This window comes from Micropterus salmoides, unplaced genomic scaffold (genome assembly GCF_014851395.1).
Source record: "Micropterus salmoides isolate LMB-PRFRI ecotype aquatic unplaced genomic scaffold, ASM1485139v1 Ms_hic_scaffold_22, whole genome shotgun sequence".
NCBI lineage: Eukaryota > Metazoa > Chordata > Actinopteri > Centrarchiformes > Centrarchidae > Micropterus > Micropterus salmoides.
In genome coordinates, this window is record NW_024041373.1 from 24,958,613 (window position 1) to 24,979,069 (window position 20,457).

A 20,457-nucleotide genomic window follows, 5' to 3' on the forward strand; every position below is an offset into this window, starting at 1 on the left:
TACAAAGAAAGAGTGACAACAAAATCAAACATTATTCCTCTTTTCTAAAAATGCCTTGTAACACACATATAATAATATGTGCCGAACAAACCTTTCCTGGATAAATAAAAGGTCAAAACAAATTTAGCGTTTAGCATAGCATTTGTTACGTCAGTCTCCTCTGGATAAATATTATCAAACAAATGGTTGTTTTAGGTCTTACCTATCGATGATGCCACACATGTCAATCTGCAGGTGGCTGTAGTTTCCTATCAGCCTCTGCTGCACCATGATCAAGTCCACCGGTTGGTTGTCCACAGTCAGGAGACGCATGCAGCCCTGGAAAGTCTTGAAGGGGTTCGTACATTCCTGGCTGCTCCCTTCCGCAGGGCAACCTGCACAGGAAAGAAAACAACATCTGTCAGCCAAACAAACAATACAGAGTAAGCTGTCCACCCTGAACCTGTGAGAATAATGCTTGTGTTCTTTTGTTTATCTCTCTCTTACCACCAAAGAAAAGTTGACTTCCTGTGGAAACAAGAAATGAGGGGCTGGCGTGAGCAGAGGCTCCTTCATCTCCGTCCACAGCAACAGTCACTTGTCCTCGTCTGGAGATCAGCTCCACAGAGTGCCACTGACCGTCATTCAGAGCTGAACCTGAGGACACATGCAAACAAGATACAGCATACTGTACAAAAAGATTCAGACTGTCTAAATTTTAAGTTCATGAAGGTTAAGATTTAAATCTCAGTCATTCACTTGTTGATCTCTGTAGGGAAATTATCTGGGATTACTCTGTGTCACAGGGAGGTCAGAGGCCGGGCTCAACTACCATACAATGCTGTTGAAACTGGAAATAATTCTGGCTCAAACACTCAACAGAAAGATGGACGGATGGATTACCCTGCTCTTCAGGTTTGCGGGCATTGCTTTCATATTGTCTGTTAATGGAAATTTACGTGAAGGTGTTTTTGTCTGTCCTGTCAGCTCTGTGTCTTTTAATGGATATACTGTATAAAGTAACCTTTGTAAGTGTTCAGTTTTCTGCAATTCCATCATTTAAAATAAAGACGTTCTGCTCATGCTGCGTTACATTACTAAAAACACAAGTCATTTCCTTCACACAAATGGAGACACTTATGGTGAGGAAATTAAAGATTCAGATGGAAGCTAGGGGTCAGACTGACCTGCACTGAGCTCTAGGAGCGCCTTCCCAGACTTGTGGATCTGTAGATGAAGCCTAGCTTTGCTCAGGTACAGCGAGACCACAACCCCTTGCTTTGGGAGATCAAAGGTCAGCAGCAGCCCCGCCTTGTTCCACGTCCGAAACTGAAGCCCCACCGACGTGCCCAGTGATGACGGCTCTGTCACCCCTGGCAACCAGAGGAAGCTCTGGGGGCTGGTGAATGTCATTGCAACAAAAACGGGTTCAGCACAAGAAAAGGTCACATTACCCTGAAATAAATGGAGAAGAGGAGAGGAGGAAAGATATGGAGAGAGAGAGAGAGAGAAATTATTACAGGAAAAGAGGGAAAACACGATAACGCATGAATATGAATCCTTTAGCGAGGTAGCGTGGCAGCCCTGCTGCACAGAGATCTCATCAGCAAGTCTCCTTAAAGAGCATCAGTGCATTACCATAATGATAATAGCCAGGCTTAGAATAAGCACCAGTAGACCAAACTGAAGGCACCAATGTCACAAAACAGCTTTCTAAGGTCGTAGAAGAAGTATGAGGGAGCAGAAGGGGTGAGAGACAGAAAAAGAGAGGAGGAGAGAGTGAGAAACCTAACTGTGATTAAGGGACTGGGAGCAGTTGGTCATCTCTGTATGCAGGCTCATAGTTTTGAGAAGTGGTAATTGCAGTAAGTGCACTGCCAGGGCACCAACAGGGCTATGATACATCCCAGGTTCCCTATTGGGTTTCTATTTTCAGTGGAGAATGCAACACACAGACACTTGATCAAATCTGAAAGCTCTTTGCGGGGTAGTTAAAGCTATATACAGTAATGCAGACTGAAGAGGTGAATGCCGCAGAGATACACGAACATGCCTTCTCATTTACAGTGAAAGGCGAGTAAGTGAAGAGATATTTTTCTAACTTCTTAAAATTTTAAAGTGCACTTTAAGACAACGTTTTTACTTTTTCAGAGATAAAGATTCAGAAATACATATTGTTTACTTAACCTAGCCTTTTACATTCTCACCTTTATTGTCATTTTATGTCTTTTGATCATGATGCTGCTGAACAACAGCTTTCCGGCAAAACACACAGACGAAGCGTATATTGAAACAACATATTTTTTGAGGCAGTGACAGTTGTTGATCCATAATGGACAGATATAGATTTAGTAAATATCTGGTGTGTAAGCAATAACACATTCTGAGGTGTTTCTATATATATAATATAATAGACAAGGAGGAAGCAAAGAACTCCACAAAACAAAGTGGAGTTTCTATATCCAGATAATTCACAGTGTATGACTGTTCTTTTGCCCCGGCCACTGACCAAAGTAAAACAACACATCCATCCATCTATTCATCCATCTCCAACCACTTATCCTGTGTACAGGGTCGCGGGGGGCTGGAGCCAATCCCTGCTGACATCTGGCGAAAGCCGGGGTACACCCTGGACAGGTCGTTAGTCCATCGCAGGGTAAAACAACACATGCTGTTTATAAAGCCTAATTTGCTTGTTTGTAGTCAATTTAACCCATGGTTAGGTTTGCTATATTTTTATATTTTATTGAGTAATACAGCATCGAGCAGAAGTATTGTTGCATTGGAAAACAGTCCCTTGTCCAGTGATTTAGAACTGTGGTTTATCTGTTGACCGAGTGTTTGTTTTAGGTGTCTTGTTATATGATTTTAATGGACACCTGCCATTGAGTCAAACATGTATTTTCCATGCCCATTTGTGGAATGTAATGTAAAGTACATTTACTCAAGTACTGTACTTAAGTACAATATTCATATACATTCCATTTTATGCTACTTTCAAAGTCAGACAAAAGATATTTTTATGTCAAATACATCAGATATACTGTCGCATCCACCAAATGTCATAGTGTATATCATGTCTCTGGTGTCTACAGTGCACATGTGGTACAAACACTCTTTTCATTAGCACACTGTGAGCCAGTTTACCTTGACAGTGACCCGGTGGTCGTTTTGTTTAGCGAGGTCTACCAGGTTCAAAGCGTTGTAAACAAGATTTTCCAAACAGCCGTGGAAATTTCTGTGTGGGCTGACTGACCTCCGAGAGCCATGTCCCTGGTCTGCTCCCACACTCATCTGTACAGAGAAAAACATGAACATACAGGCAAGCACATACAAAAAATAAATACATATAAAAAATTACATTTGAGCAGATGTGACTGCAAGTAGGTGTTCTACTGTTTGTGTGCACACACCTGGTCATGGTCCCAGTGGGTGAACCTTGGTGGAATCTGCACCCATAGTGTGCTTTTGTCCACAGTGAGGTTGAGGTGAGAGCTGTGATGCTCCACTGCGATGTGGTGCCAGTGTTGGTCATCTAACAAGCTGCCCAGAGACACAAGATGCTGGCTGTCGGGAGAAAAACTCCTGCCTGGAAGACAAGGAATGGAATCAATATGTGTTGACTGTAGATTAAGGAGAGGTTGATGAGAATCTGAACAAAGTTGATATCTTTATTTTGTCTTTTTGATAAAATAAAATTAGTTAGAATTGATACTGATAATAACTAATGAGCTTGCTGAATTTCATATCGTTTTAGGTCATTTCGTGAGTTTTTTCCCCTTGTAGAAATTGTGACTTTTGTAAAAAGTTTTTCCTAATGTTTTATTCAGGGAATGAATCCTACTCTGATATATTTTTACTGTCAACAGCATAGTAGGAATTGCAGCTTCTTCTCCTCTCCTTCTCTCTCTGGTAACAAAGTATACTCCGTATCCCAGTTTACTCCTCATGTGGGGGTCAAAACCAGAACCGCATCTCATACATCTATAACTGAGTAAGGACCAGAAAAAGGCAGGTGACAGCACATAATGAACACTAAAGGCAGTAGAGAAAGATGTAGAAAGGCATGAATAAATGACAAAGGAAATAGTGCTGGTTCTATGCACTCCATAAAGTGTTGGCACAGCGCAGAGTTTCTGCTGAGAGAAAGAGGTGAAGAGAGCTAAATGCACTCAGTCATTAAATATGAATTAGATATTGTTTGAAAGGAGACAATGTTGTCTGCGTGGGAAAAGAAAAAGAAAGAGAAGGGGAGACAGACAGAGGCTGACAGAGTCCAATGTGTTCAGTCATCAATCATCATTGATCTGTCAGACAGATGCTTGGCATAGCAGAGAGAGAGACTACAGTGAGTGAAGGAGGCAGACGGAGATAGAGAAGGTAAGAGTGAAGTGTACTTAATCATCAGCAGACTGATGTTGGCACATGCCAGAGTGAGAGAGAGAAACGGGGAAATAAAGTGTATTTAGTCATTACTGATATTTCATTGCAACCCTGTCACCTAGAAATCATGCTTGTATACTATAAATTTGTGTTATACAAATACATATACTATAAATATGTTAAGGTTGAGGAAAGGTCTTGGTTAATACTGAAAAAGTCAAAAGTTACTTGAAGAATTTAGTGCTTTAGTGTTGTTTTTCCACTTGTAGGGCTCCTTAATGAAATTAGCAATAATACATAACATACAACATCCAGTTACACTTTTAGAGTAAAAGTAATGGTTAACGTTGTAAAATATTGCAATTTGGTCAGGTTTAGGCAACAAATCTACAATGTTTTTCAGAATCACACAGAATTAAAGTGGATTTGATTGCTGAGGTAAACTTATTTCAACTTTGGTGAACTTCAGAGCTGGATTGGTAATCTGGCATACCAGGCAAATGCCCAGTGGCAGTGGCTTTGGGGCCGGTGTAATGTAAATTATGTATTTATATAATTGTTTTTGTTTTTTTTAAATGGGCTGACGATTGGCCCATAACACATGGACAACGGCCCATTGGGTAATTTTCTATACTGACACTGGGCTGGCCAATCACATCTCTTACTAGCCCCCACCCCGTCTGCTCTCTGAGGAGGAGGCGTGGTGTTAGCAGAGCAGAGTGACAAAGTGACCGTGATGGGCCGAGGGAGAAAGTGAGCAGGAGGAGAGTGGAGGTGAAGCGTTAACCATGAGTAGCTCAACCTGTAGGGAGGGAGCAGGGAGGGAGGGTCATTTACACTGGGGACGCTGGGGACATGTACCCACCACTTTTTGAAAGATTTGTTAAAAATGTTTTGAAAAAAAAACTTGTACCAAGAAATGTTAATTAACAAATAAAAATGGTATAAGAAAGGTTTACTTGCACAACAAGCCTGCAATGCAAAGTAAATACAGAAGAAACCTGCGTTGTCCAAAAAAGTAGCTTAAGTTACTGCTTACACACATTTTCAAAACTATGTCTCCTTTTTTCAAAACTCTACACACAATTCCCCAAATTGCTCACACAAAATGCAAAATATCTCATAATGTCACAAACACATTCCAAAATGAAGCATTTGCATCAGATGGCAAACACTTTTTTCACTTTGTTATACCATTTACACACTGTTGTTCTAAATCTAAAGCTCTTTTGTCTTTCATGGGTTTATGTGTACATTTGTAAACACCAATGCAATGTTGAAACAGCAACGATTTATTTGGCAAAACATTGCTGTTGTAACAGTAGCACAGTGTTGTATACAGTAGCATACAAAAAATGAAACCATATAGCTTACATATGTAAACCAAAAGTATGATTTTTACTTTTATTGACATAAATTAATACTTATTTACAATTACGTACTGCTGAAACAACCATTAGATTGCTGCAAACCTGTTCTAATTTCTGAAGGTTGAAATTATGGATGTTACTGTAAAGCCACTCAAGTTTGGCTTCTCTCATTGTCAACTTGTGGTTGATCACATGATCAATAAGTGTGACTGATCTCATCAGTGATGGCTCTCCTTCCTTCTCTTCTTTGCCATCGTCCTCTTTCTCCTCCTCCTCCTCTTCCAACTCTTCCTCCTTAAACTTGTCCTTGTTGTCGTCCCCTGCCTCTGCCTCTGCCTCCTTCTCCGCTTGCTCTCTGTCCATTGTTGGCATCCATTGTTCAAAACAGGTAATTTGACCTTTGACCTATTTATTGGTCTGCTGTATACTAAAGCAGTGATTGGTTAGTGATCAGTAAAGCAGTTACTGTTTGCACATGTAAGGAGTGGCTGTGTGTAGCATTTTCATTGGTTGTGTTTAGAAAAGGAAAGCAGGTCACTTCCTGTTAGATTTTTGTGTCTTAGGTAGAGAATTGTGTGAAGTGCTTTGAAAAAAATAGTTTTATGCAATTGAAAACTGAGTAAAAGGCTGAGAAATAGCTAATGTTTTAGAAGATTTGAGATGAGGTTTTGCTCTTTGAGTGAGAGGTTTCAAAAATCGTGTGACATGTAAAGATTTTGTGTGTAAGCAGTTGTAAAGAACTGTAAGCTTCTAATTACTGAATTATATTATATTATATTTTTATATTCTGAATTGTCACCAGCCACCTGAATTTTGTTCTTCATTGGTGCAGAAAATGTCCCCAGAATGCAGGAAATTAAGTGTCTAATGCTTAAAACCCTCCAGTCAGCTATTTCATCAATACATGTTTTCTTTCTAAATAGTAGGCCTATTAAAATATAATATTGTCTTGTTTTCATTGCTTAGTGTTTTGTCACACCCCTAATCTGAGCCCTTAAATGGAAGGATGGTGTGTTGTTGAGGGGCGTCTGACCGATTTTGGTGGGCCGCCCGGGCCAAAAATGCCAGGGCCGATTTTTTGTCCCAGTCCAGCCCTGGTGAATTTCAAAATGCCACTGACCTATTTGCAAACCGTCTTGACAGAGCTCAGGAACAAGGGAACAAGAGAACCAGAGTCCAAAATGGAGAAAGCTAGCTTTGTCTCACCATCCAATTTTATACAACCTTGCCAAAAGTGCATTCCTACTCATCCATTCTGCCATGAATGAAACTAATCACAACCAAACCTCCAGTAACACCTATTCTGCAAGTGATAAATAGAGGAATTTCATTGTTTCAGTTTCTGGTGTGAGTGGGAACTAAAGAGTCTAGCAGTCAAGTAATGATGTTGTTTTCTTTTCTTGTATTGTTATATTATTTTGCTGTTGTCCTCTTTCCATATTTGTCATATTTGTCCCTTTTTCCAAAGCTACTTAAAGAAACCCTGTGGCGTTTTTGACCTCTAGTAGCATAGCTATGGAGCAGTTTGTTGTTGTAGCCCGATATCATCAAAATCGTATGAATAACACACCAATTTCTTTAGTTATTTTTGTGTGGTATTCCAACACATTTTTTGCTTTTCGCTTGTCATTTCACGCCGTTTTGACCGCATTGACTTCTATTATGCAGAAACGGCATGCCATTTTACACCTATTGTCACAGGTTAAAACAGCGTGACTGGAATTTAAACATCCATGAAAGTCCGACACTAAGGTGGTGGAGGGGTGGTCGGGTGGAAAATAAGTTGGTCCCTGACCCAGAACACTGGCGTTAGCTTCCCGTGTGAAAGAAAAATCAAGTAATAAGACATTCCGTAAGTTACGTTTCATTGTTACCATGCTACATCACGTTAGCTACGTTACTAATGTAATACGCTGTGTTGTATGGAAAATGGTTTCACACTATTCCACTGATCTAAAGGTGATGGTGATATGCCAAGATATGCTACATTGCACTAACAAAGCCAGGGAAGAAGACCGGTAGCAAGAAAACATAGGTGTTAACAATGTGGGCTGCCAAAAGACTGAGAGAGTTTTTTCCGTATTTTTCCACCATTATCACAGCAGCAGGTGAGCCGCACGTTGGTTTATTAATGACGCAGCCTATCAAACAAATTAAACCAACATCTGCACCCAGTGTTTCTTTACCTGGTCCAATGCGTACAATATCCACCTCGACTTGTAACGCTAATAGTCTACCTATTTTTTTACAGAGTTAAGTCTGTGCGAGAACACATGCACATAAGACGACTTCTACCGCGCACCCGATGATATCACCCATTCCGATGTTTCATAGTAGACCTCGTCTGATGGAAATTTTGTAGACATCGCCCAACCCTACACTGCAATGCATTTTACATGGTTGTTTGACCCCAAGGATATCCACAATGTGTTTTGGTAAGTAACACTAAACGTAAACATAACTTCTATTTGTTTACCGGAAATCTTCACAGCGCACCTTTAAATGATTAGGAAGGACATGGTAATAAAAATAAAGAGTTAACATAGTACGGGACATTCTTTCATACCGACAGATAAACATAGGGTTTAAACCCTTTAGATGTATTTTTGGTTTGAATTCCAATTAGCTTTATCAGCAAAGAAGATTCTTCACAGTGATAATGTTTGTTCTACTGCCCTTCATGTCTGCAGTACTTCAAGAAACTTTTGGGAGTTCCCCTGTGTGATCTCCAGAATCACTGAGGTCATCTTTTAGTGAGGATTCAGGTAGCCTTCTTCATGGGGTTTTTAAAGAAAACTCTCTGAACTTCTCTTGTTTTTATGACATGAGAAGCTACTTAAAGTTTCTCAAAGCCTTTTTTTTTTTTTTTACTTCTTACAGTGTAGGTTTCTGTGTTAGATTATTCCAGACAGCTCCCCAAGGCAATATCACCTAATCATCTGCTGTCTGCTTCTACATTACGGCTTTTTGCTGCAGCTCCAAATTTCATTTTGTTGGAGAACACTGACAGGTCTTATCAGATGACAGCCTGCTGTAATTGTTTCAGCATTTCATTTCATTCTATTCAGCTTAAATGATTGATATGGTGCACACAATCAGTCAACACAAGCATAATGTGCAACCTCTGAACAAGTGAATTTTTTTTGAAATCTTATGTGTTTGAAGACTTTCAAAGAAGCCTGTCCAAAAAAGTAATAAAGAGAAAAGGTTATTACTACAGTGATATTCCACAGCTGTTTTAGTCATTCCTTTAGCAAGTTTTATTTGTCGTATTATTGTACTTTGTAAAACTGCCTCTGTGCAGACATCGTGATGGTTTCATTCCCTTCACCCCACCCCTCTTTTAAGGTGTCTGTCCACAATCAACACAATCAGCAATTTTTAAACATCAGCAACAGTCAGCACTCTCTCTACATATCCACAGCAATAACTCCATAAAGAGGCGTTTGAAGAAGCAATGTTTTAAAACCCTTCGACTTCAACAAGTGACTAAATACCATTTGAGCCTCTTAGGCTATTTGACTAATCAGCTTGTCTTTGTGAGTCAAACATCACTCCTGTGTTGCTGGAACGAGTCAGCTGTGGGCTGTAAACTTAAGCACAGCTGGCCCTCTCGGATATGAGCATGTTGCTCCTTGGATGAAGACTAAGCTGCTTTGTTACAACCCTGTAAGACTAAAAACAATTGAGACACCTTCCTATAAATCACTGTGGATAAAGTAGAATATTGTGGTAAGTCGAATCTGCAGTATTGAACATGACACACAGACCACCCTTCACTGTGACAGCGTTGTTGATAGACTGTATCCAGAATCATCGTCTGCATCCACCTAGCATCTGTTTATCTACTGTAGAGAGACACAACAACTACATGACGGGAAAAATGTGACATGTCACAGGTAACATTTAATTATGTATAAGTGCTAAAATAAAAACGGCTGTTACAGTTTTTCTCAATTGCTTAAACACTATAACCAGGCTTTTGAACTATAATTTAAAACCAATATAATTCAAAAAACACACCAATTTCCTTAAACTCTACAAACAAATCCCTTAATTTCTCACTGCCTAAATCATGTGGTCATCTAGAAAGCAGATTTAGAAACATTCAATATAGTTCAGTCAAGTCAGCGCAACTTGAGCTCAATTAGCACACAGCTACCAAGGTAGAAACACAAAGAGTCATACTTGATAACACATCAATCAGAACCTTCAATAGATATATAAAAGGACCAGAGTCAGTCAGTTCATTCAGTTTTGGAACAATGGATCCAGAATTATGTGAAGGAAAAGGTAAAGGACACCAGAGAGGAGGAGGAGGAGAATATCTGGCCTGTCCCAGATCAAAGGATGCTGGGGTAGAAGAATTAGTTGTTTGGTGTGATATACTATAGTACACTAAAGAAAGAAGAAGAAGAAGAAAAAAATGCGCACATGTATTTGTTGTTTCTTTTGTTGTGTTCGTCATGTAAAAACGTTTTTTTGAGGGGGAGAACCACAAGTAGCATAACTTATAACCAGTTTTTGTAGTGTTGTTTTGAATTTATCTCAGACTGTATTGTAGTGTGTGTGTTTAGATGGAGTGATGGGTGTTTGTGTCAAGTCAAAGTACAGAGTTTGGTTTTTCAGCAAGATTGAATGATTATGAGAGACCTTCATTTTGAAAATAGGGTGTTTGGGATTCTCAATTTTATACTGAGAATGATCAAAAAACAAATAAAATTAAATAGAGCACAACCAGACCAGCGCTTTTGACACATTTCTGGTGCTCTGTCTAATAGTCCCATCAGTCTGTTATTACATGATGGAGGCTCCAACAGCAACTGAACCTCCAGCCCAAGCAGTCTTAATACAACTACAAATCAATCTTCTCTATTTCAACAGCTATTACCTGACACTCCGCGCTTCACAGGCAGCTCCTGTCAACTCCCTTGGGAATGTGAGTTAACCACATAGATAAACTCAAGTGATCCAACTTTCACATTTACTCAGCGTGCCGTAAACTCACACAAAATGAATAAGCTAACCTCTCCATCCAAAGAGCTCACTTATTTACTCTCTCTTATTTCTCTCTGAGTTATATCCTGTCTTCCTTTCTGAAACCTTCTCTGTCTTTACCTAACAAAAGCTCAGCCAGAAGGCACAAGATCAGTGAACATTGATCCCTGGTATATTTATTTTCACAAAATATTCCAGTGGCAGAAAAGAACCCAGCTTAATTATAAACAAGTGAGCCACAGAACTTTAAACCGACATTTTGATGAATGTACAGCAGAGAGAAAATGGGATGCTTTCGGAGAGACCGCATACATTTTAATAAGCCCGTGTATTTATTCAAACAGTTTGGACAGCTCCAGACAAACAGAGCGGAACTAAGTGTCTTCTGTTAAGTGCTGCTTAAGGCTGCTTAGGGTACACAGGGGGAACAAAACTCTCATAATGGGTTGTTAAGGTGGGGGGCCAGACCAGCACAAACTAATGAGAATCTAATGCAGGTAAATGTGCAAAATTGTTAATTACCTCTGTTTTCAAAGTAAATTTTCAAGTAAGGGGTGCACAGTGGCCTGCAATTAGAGAGGCTGGTATTACATCTTTAGTGCCATAGAGCAAGGAACTGAACCGACAAAACTGCTCATGGGATGCTACGCAGTGTTTGGCCCTTCTGAAGAAATGTACTATGGCTGTGCATGTTTAAGAATATAAGGACAGCTAAAAATATATGTTGCGATTATGTCTGCATGTTGAAAATAATGTTATATTGCCCTTTTCTGTACCTGAAAACATGTCTTTGTCAGCATTTCTATCGTCCTCACACTTGATTGTTTTCATGGTTATGATTCTGACAGTCCAGTGATTGGAGATTGATGTTATTTCTTTTCAAAATTCACTTTTTCACAAGAATGTTGGCATCTTGGACCGACCCTACAGACGTAGGGCGGACTCTGATGTTTATTCATGTGTGCTATATATGGCAGATGAAGCTGAATAAATAAACTTGGCACTTACAAACCCCCAAATCCATCAGTGTGCAGGGAACAAGTTACAGGCTGAGAGGAAACATATGCATCAACAAAGTCTGCTTCTGGCCACAATTCAGAAACAAATCACAGACGGCTGCTTCTGACAACAACTTCCCTAACCTGAGAAACTCATGACAGTGCCTAATTTCTGTGTAGCAGCAAAGAGATGATGATGCTACACAAATAACATTGTTGTCAGTCTTTCAAGATAGTGGCCATTCTTAACTATTGGTAATAATTTAAGTTAAGTTCAAGCTTCAGTTTTACTACCCTTATAGAGCATTTTGCATTGCAAAACATTGGTTTACAAATGGTACACAAATATGAGAGTGACTACTAAGGAAAGAGTAAGGAACAAATCGGGAGCGACCTGATAATCAATGAATTGCTAATGAGTTGTTCCTCAATAACTCTAAATTGAGGAGTAGATAGTTACTAGAGAACAGGACAGGAAAGATTGTATTAATAAATCATTAGGTAATGGTTAGTTCTTAAATATCTCTGAATCAAGTAATTCCTAATTATCGCAATAAATTAGATTAAATTATAAATTTTATAAATAATTACTTAATCATTACTTATTATTCCTGTTCACCCCCAAGTAAAGTGATATCATGCTGAGTAGCTACTAAGTAGTTCCTCATTATTTCATGATGATCTGACTATTACCTACTCTTTTATGGCCTCTTAAGTGAACTGATACATCATACTAGGTGGACTGGCATGGCAACTAACAAAACAAAAGAAAGGTAGAGAATATATGCCAAATAAAGCCAAGAGAATATGTAGTATGATTTGATATTTGGCTCATCACTCCACACAAGCAACAACACCAATTTCAGCATAGCAGAGATTGGAGAGTGATAATTATAACCCCCCCACCCTAAAAATACATGGCATACAGAGGCCAAAACCAGTTATTCTACAGGCCAGGCACCAGCTGCTACACTCTTCAGACCACAAAGAAAATAAACTGTGTTGTAGTGAATTGAGATGGATAAATCAAATCCACCAACTGCAGCAGCAGGCTAAGACCTTTAATTAATTACGCATATTAAAATCACAAAAGTAATATAGTAGTCTGGTAAGAGGACAATCTCTTATGAATGAATGTATGTGTAGTTGTTAAGGCCACGACTTCAGGATGGATGGATATGAACTCCGTGCAGCTAAGCGTAGAAGCAGCATAAACTATAGGACATGAGCTCAGCAGTTTAGATGCAGCTGAATTGAAGAATAGTAAAGCAAGTGACACATGAATCAAATGCCTGTGAGTGGAAATATTTCTCTAATGCTTGTCTGAATAATAAGTATTTCACCACTACGTAAATCAACAGCTTGAAAAAATATGCATGCCAAACAACAACCAAAAGAACATGAACTCAGCCAAAAAATGAGCACTCCAACAATTTAATATTCCAAGTCAGGGAACTCACAAGAAACAGATTAAAAAATAATGGACAGCAGATACTGAAATACTTAGTAGTCTTTTAATATCTAGTATGGGTCAAGCTCCAAAAACACTGGATCCTACATTTCCCTGGATTGTATCTTTCATTCAGCCCTCCGAAATGCCATTCACTTTCAAACCCCTCACCTTCAGTTTGTAATGGAGGCTTTCTGTTAAAAAAGTCCAATATGAAGTACTATTTCTTCATGCACTGGAAACTCCCTCCAGAGCTAAATAAGATATTATACAAACTGTTTTCACAGGCTGAGTGGTACTGCTCAGGATGAGTAAACTGATCTTGTGTGTAAAATCAGCGAAGCACTCCTTTAATTCACAATACCAAACAAATTCTGCACATACACTGAAAAAATTATAAACACTTTTGTTTTTGCCCCCAAGATAATCCATCCATCTCACAGGTGTGGCATATCAAGATGCTGATCAGACAGCATGGGTAGCCGGTCGACATGCATACAATCGCTGACTTAGGTTTAGGCACACACCCCTGTGATGGTTAGGGTTAAGGTAAGGGGTTTGGGAAGCTGTCAACGCCTTTTATGCTAACATAGCTTGCTACCTAGCTAGCTACTAGTGCCCCTGGACTAGACAGGGCGTCTCATGCAGACGCGCCCGGGGGCGTTTCCTACAGATACTGAAGGGTTCCTTTTGCATCAAATAACGCTTTGTAAACCTTCCTGAAAAAATGCCCTGAGATGAGAACAGACAACAACACACGAGTAATTATGAACAGGCACATTTGCGGTAACCTTTGACAGACAGGACCACTTTTGCACATGTGCAGCATGGATTTGGTACCTTCAGATGCATGGCTTGGTGACGTAATCCCTAGAATCCCTCAGTGGAGACAAACCCATTAAAGAGTCAGTCCATACAAATAGTGATTTGGCTTCTAATTCAACAGTTACCAAGGTATTTGCATCATCTAGGAAGTTTTCTTTATAGCAGAACACACTTGACAACATCTGGAAGTGAATAATAAAAAATGGTGTTTGACCAATTAGAAACCAACTTGCTACAAGTATCTGTTTTATAATTCGACTCATCATGGCATTGTGTGCATGATGATTTCATGAGTTGTACCTTTTCGGAGGAGCAAGAGAAGCTTTCCGCTCTCTAACTCTAGGGTGAGGCTGTGCTCGCTCTGTCCCTCTGCGTGAAGCAGTATCCCAGAATTCCTCAGGGTTTTAAAGTTCAGAGAGATGCTCTCCCTGGTCATTTGCCTCAGCCTGGGACTCAACCTGTAGAGAAGGCTGCTGCGGCCATCGAAGCTCACCACGTCAGAGTCTGAAAAACAACAAAATCACACATTACTTCAATGTATGTTCAAATTTATAAACTTTTAAAGGTTAAGTGTGTGGAAGATTTAAGATTTAGTGGAATCTAGCGGTGAAGTTGCGAATTGCAACCAACTGTCTACCACTCCCCCTCAGCCTTTCAAAGAACGTTGAACAGCTACGGTGGCTGTCACAGGACATAAGTTGTCGCCATCTGAGACAGCAGAGAGTAGCCAGTCAAGAAATTAAGTTTTTTTAGGTAGTATATTAAGAAATTATATTTACTTAATAATTAATAAAGTAAAACCATGTTGTTGGGACTTGGCCACTAATATATGTTCCGCGGTCAGATTATGGTGTTTTGATAGCGGCAAAAAATAAAAATGAATACTTTGACAGGCGCTGAAATAGATCTCAGTCATGACAGCAACAGTTACTCACGTAATCACTTCCTCTTTAGTGGTTTTGCCTGCAAAATGAAAGCATGAGAACTTTCTTTGCTGCAATGCTTTATTTTGAGTTGAATTGAAAGCTTATACTAAAATTAAAAAGTGTTGCCTGCGTGACACACCTTTCAAATAGCCATTTAGAAAATGTGATTCCACTAAATGGAATTGTTCCGATGCAAAACTTATTTGCCGACCCCTGCTGTATATTATTACTTCTTCTTCTTCTTTGAACGTACGTATTCAATGTGCTGCATCCACACTGCTAGAATTCTACAAGAAGAAGAAGAACTAGTCTATGGAACTAGTCTATAGACGAAACGTTCTTTAGCGCTGTTTGTCCGTTTTAAGTTACTGCAGAAACATAGTACCGCAACATGGCGAAGTCCATAGAACATAACGTTTCATTATGTAAGGTCTTTATACACCACTGAAAACATGGATTTGATATTGATTTTCTGTCACTAGATCCTTAATAGATATTATGCATGGTCGAAATGCTTCTACTATATTTTAGCTTTTTTTTTTTTTTTATTATTTTTGAAATATGCCAGATGGTTGGTAGATTTGTTTTATGGCACAGAGGAAAGAATGGCTTTTATTGCAAATAAAGCTTTACTATTGACAGAAAAAAAAACATGCATACACACAGTTGTATAATGACTAAGATGATGAAGAAAAATATCGTAAATTTGAGAAAGGGGAGCACTTATCTTTAGAGACTCTTAGAATTTCTTAAAGTGCCAGCAACGCCAATTTATATGTACAATATTAGCCTTTGGTAGAATTTTAGCCAACACATATAACATTCAACAAAGATAAATGTGAATAATGGAAATGCTTAAACCAGAAGGCCAGTGGTTATGCAGGGTGTGGCAAAGGTATTTTAACAAAGTTCAGATTCTCCTGTGTCCTTGAAGATCTGCAGAGCTGTTTCTCTCAAAAGACATCTATTTAAATGTCTCTACTTTCCGTCTCTTTCTAGAGGAGTTGGCAGCATAGAGTTTGTACTTGGACTGGGCTCCAACAAAATGATTTCATCTTAAATCATTTCTCTGCACCTTCAACTGATGAAAACAAATAAATAAAAATTCTGAAAACTTTCTGCATAATACTCCAATTAAATGTTGATACATTTGAATAAATTACAGGCACAGTGTCATATATCCAGTAATCGAAGGAAAGTGTAGACACTTTATCGAGAAGCCAGTATTTTAGCTGGTGTCTGAATATGAGAAGCAGATTACAGACCACGAAGCAGCTTCCATGTCACTGTACAAGAAAATTATACACTGACATGACCTGTCACGGTGCTGAGTGCTGATGTGCTACAAAAATCTAGCCTACAGTGTCACTATCGAAGCATCAAATTAGAAATGTCAGCTGAGATGCATCACTTATTACATCCAGTGCATGTGAGCCTTTATTGCTGATCTACTGTGGTAGAAAAATTACTTTTAGGTATACAATTTATGTGCTTCTACATTGTCAAGGTTGACTGACACTGCCCTTTTACCTACTCTGCCAAGCATGTGAGGAGGTTCAGACCATCTAGTCAGACATTGGGGTCTCTCAGTTTCTTGGTGTGCTGGATGGAGACTGGAAGTTTTCACCAGATTGCTAACAAGAGCAATGCAAGCCCCTCTTTGTAAACTTACTTTTTTGGGTATAACTAGACTGTTAGAGAGACTGTTTGTCGAGCAAACTCCACTACCGTTGTGTGGGCCTGTTGTCCTGGTACTTGATGTTCATTTTCAAGACAAAGAAGACTAATAAGAGTGTTTTTTATTGAACAAAACAGTAACTGACCTGAAAGCACAATTTTTATTCATCAAGTACAAACACAACATTTTAATTATTCAAAAGTATAAGCCTAGAAGTGTACTATAGTCTACTACCTTTTGGATGAATAAAGGAGGTGTTACCAGCATCAGTCTATGTAAAGCCCATTTCTTCTGGCTGAGAGCAACCATTTAATCAAACTGAACAGACAAGCACACACACTTTTCTGTCAAAGATTATTCTTGGAACTGGGTTACACATTTTATCTTCATACCAATGTTTCTTGCACTGACTTCTTTTAGTCCGTCAAGTTTTTATGTGACAGTGTCATTGTTGCCTGGTTCAAAAATGTCATAATGTGTGTCGTTTTCATCATTTTAACAGTGCGGTGCTTAGTTTTCTCATTGTCTTTGTCTACAGAGTTGGACCAGGATTATTTATTTCTGCTGCTTTATTATTGCTGCATAGATGGATTTGCATGACAGGTCTGTGGAAATACTGTTAGGGGGCAAAGAATAAGCGATTAACTTTTCACACTGGCTTGACTTCTTACAGACAAATTACTTCTGCCTGCATTCATATGGCATAATGAAACTTTCCCTGCCAAACAGCAGACATAAGAAGAGCCCTTCTGTTACTGTCATGGCCACAGCTGTTATGTCCTCTCCTGCCCTTGCACATTTAAACCCAAGATTTAAGATGCTGGAAGTTTATAATAAAAAAACAATATTGCAAAAGTTTTTACACTTGTAAGATGCAACAAAAGCTGACATCATGAAACGTTCTTGTACTGTAAACAAAACATGCTTCCAAAGGGAAAGGCGGCCAGCTAATCCAGTAGCGTGTTGCTTGATGATGATGTATTTCAAAAACAGAAATGAAGATTCAGACTACATGATATCAGACAACAATAACCCAGTACAACAGACGTAGGGCACGACAAATTATCATTTTATCCCGTGTAGTGTATCATGGTAGACAACAACTGACACCGCATGTGGGATGCCTAACAACCTCCCGACAAAAAGACAACCACGTTAGTCGTACTGCCTCCCATCGCACGACAAATTCCCCTACGAGTACTGAGACGTTGACCAAAAGGAGCACAGATAAGTCTTCTGTGCACAACTGTAATTGTGGCAAAGCAGAAGAGGAATGATGTTGTTGGTGCCGGAAGGTTGAACTGTGAAACAGAGAAAAGGTCAAAGCTGTTCATTCTTTCTTGTTTCAGGCTTGTCCGAAAACAAGACAATAGGACACAGCTTTGGATCCTATTGTTCTATTCGGTTGGACCCTAACACCTACTTCCCAATGACATCACAGGAAACTACGACTGGTCAGGTACAAAGGTGTAGTCTGTTTGTCTGTATGATCAAGTCACAACAAAAATGTATGACTCTTGAACAGTGACCGTCTTAACAGGCATAAATATTATGTAGTCTGAAGCCAGCTTAAAGGATCTAGATGATTTTTTTCCCCTTCAAACTTGGTTCAGTTACAGAGGGTCATCCTTAACGACCACTGGAAAAAAAAAAGGTTTTCTGTATAAAATTGCTGCAAAGGTGCTATAATTTTAACGAACACAGAGAACTGTATGTCCCATGCAATGGTGTAAAATGAGAAGATGTCCTCTCTACTGGCATCTTTTCAGGTTATGCCTGTAAGTGGAGGATAGAAAAAGCCAAACTAACTGTAAGGACATCCATAGGTCTCCAGTCTGAGTCCAATCCGACCATTAGGATTCCAGTCGAGGGGGATCAGGCGGACGTAGCGAGCGATCACTGGGTGCTGGAGCTTGTGCTGGACCACACTGTCAGCATTACTGTTACCTGGAAAGGCCTAGAAAACACATCAACAGCAGCGAGTTAGCTAGTTTTCTGGCTTCCCATCCATACATCTGTTCATCTTTGGCTTGTGAGACACCACAAAGATCACTGTGAAATTTCTCCCACTGGATCTTTATTATAGTCAAGCTTACTACTGAAATAAGTGAACATGTTCTTTCATCTTTTTATTGAAGTTGAAGTGCAATCCCCAAGGCTTCTGTGAGAAGTGATTCGTTTGATTTTCCTCTTAATGAATAGAATATTGTGTAGATCGTGCCACGATCCTGGTGAATGGTTTCTCAGTCAGGTAGAAAATTAGATTTGTGAAGCATTAGCTGTAGATTTATATGTATCAGACACTTTGGTAAACACTTGGTCAATGGGGAACAACATTTTATTAACCTCTGCGATCCAAATTCTTTCTGGATATTTTATCTTTTAAGCTTCAAGTTGGGCTTGATCTTAAGCCCTTCTATCAACTTTATTTCAAACTATACAGTGTGTACTTTACTTTATATCTTCAGGCAATTATGTGTTTTTCAATGCAAAGAAATAATTAGGTTTATTTAGTTTGATTGTGCCCTAGTCTGAAGCTTGATTATATTACTATTGTTTTGATTTTCTTCTATCTTGGCCCTTTGCCATTTCACCTAAAAACTTTATTCTGTATACCAGCTCTGATCACTTTATTCATTTTTAATTTATATGCTAATAGTGTAAACTCAACCCACAATTACACAGCAGATTTCAACGCTGTTAGGAAATAAAGGGGCATAAGGATGGCTTAGTGACTTGAGTGATGTCCTTTCTATGGAGGACATGGCTTCAGGCTGCTGGTCTGTAGCTTATCCTGACCTCTGGACCCTATGAAGGTGGACAAGATTGAAGGGAATTTCTGAACAGGATCAATTGTCTTTATTATTCTTTTATCTTTTATGTATATTGTCAAATTCATATTTATATGAATTATGAATATCATTATGTACCAAGTCCTTGCATATGTATATCTACTTAGCAATAAAGCTGCTTCTGGCACTTACAATTTCTATCTCATCTCTTAAATGAGGCGGAAAGTTAACATGAGAAAAATCTCATCACCTGATCCATATACTGAAGTCTGTGTTACAGTGATCTCGCAGCTTTGAACAGCTGAGCCTGTCAGAAAACAGAGTCCTAACCCCCACAATGACTGTTTCCTGCTGAGGAGACCAGGGACAACCGCAGCTCATTTAGTTGAGGCATTGGCTTTTGAAACATGACCTGAGTAGGAGTAGAAAAGCCTCCAAAGGGAGCCTTTGATTACAGTTTTTCTCGATTAAACACATCTCTTGAAATGATGTCTCTTTTTCTCGAAACTCTAAACACAAATCCACAACTTCTCACCCAATTCCCCAAACATCCTATTTTCAGGCCAAAATGAAGCTGTCCACTCAAAACCAAACTTTGCCCTCAGACATAAACACAAGCCCCCCAAAACACATACACTACAACACAGTCGTACACACTGGTGAGATAAATTCAAAACAATACTACAAAAACTAGTTATTAGTAACACAACAAAAGAAATAACATATGTATACATTTGCACATTTTTTATTCCTTAGTGTGCTGCACAGTACAACACACCAAACAACAAATTATGTCTGAGATCCTTGTTCTCCACCTCCTCCTCCTCCCTCTACCTCCTCCATCTTCTTCTCCACCTTCCTCTCCTCCTCCCTATTCCGCCCCACTCCTACTCCTCAACTTCCTCCTATCCCATCTCCTCTTCCAGCTCCTACTGTTCCTCTTCCTTCACCTCTTCTTCCTCTATTGAGGGCACAGGTTTTAGGGACAGTCTAAGAGCAGAATAGCAAGAGCTCTGATGAAATGGGATTTGAGAGTAAAAGAGGGACGATGTCAGAAA

At 39.3% G+C, this 20,457-nt stretch overlaps 1 protein-coding gene across 1 annotated transcript in view; it reads right to left on the reverse strand.

Moving 5' to 3' along the window:
- Positions 1-20,457, reverse strand: part of LOC119917440 (contactin-associated protein-like 4) — an 85,560-nt gene that overhangs the window by 33,252 nt on the left and 31,851 nt on the right. The window contains exons 4-10 of the mRNA XM_038737765.1: positions 18,417-18,564; positions 14,304-14,507; positions 3,393-3,568; positions 3,127-3,273; positions 1,167-1,434; positions 487-636; positions 203-374 (exon numbers count right to left, since the gene is read on the reverse strand). Coding sequence (XP_038593693.1) covers positions 203-374; positions 487-636; positions 1,167-1,434; positions 3,127-3,273; positions 3,393-3,568; positions 14,304-14,507; positions 18,417-18,564 — 1,265 coding nt within the window. The remainder of the gene's footprint in view (positions 1-202; positions 375-486; positions 637-1,166; positions 1,435-3,126; positions 3,274-3,392; positions 3,569-14,303; positions 14,508-18,416; positions 18,565-20,457) is intronic.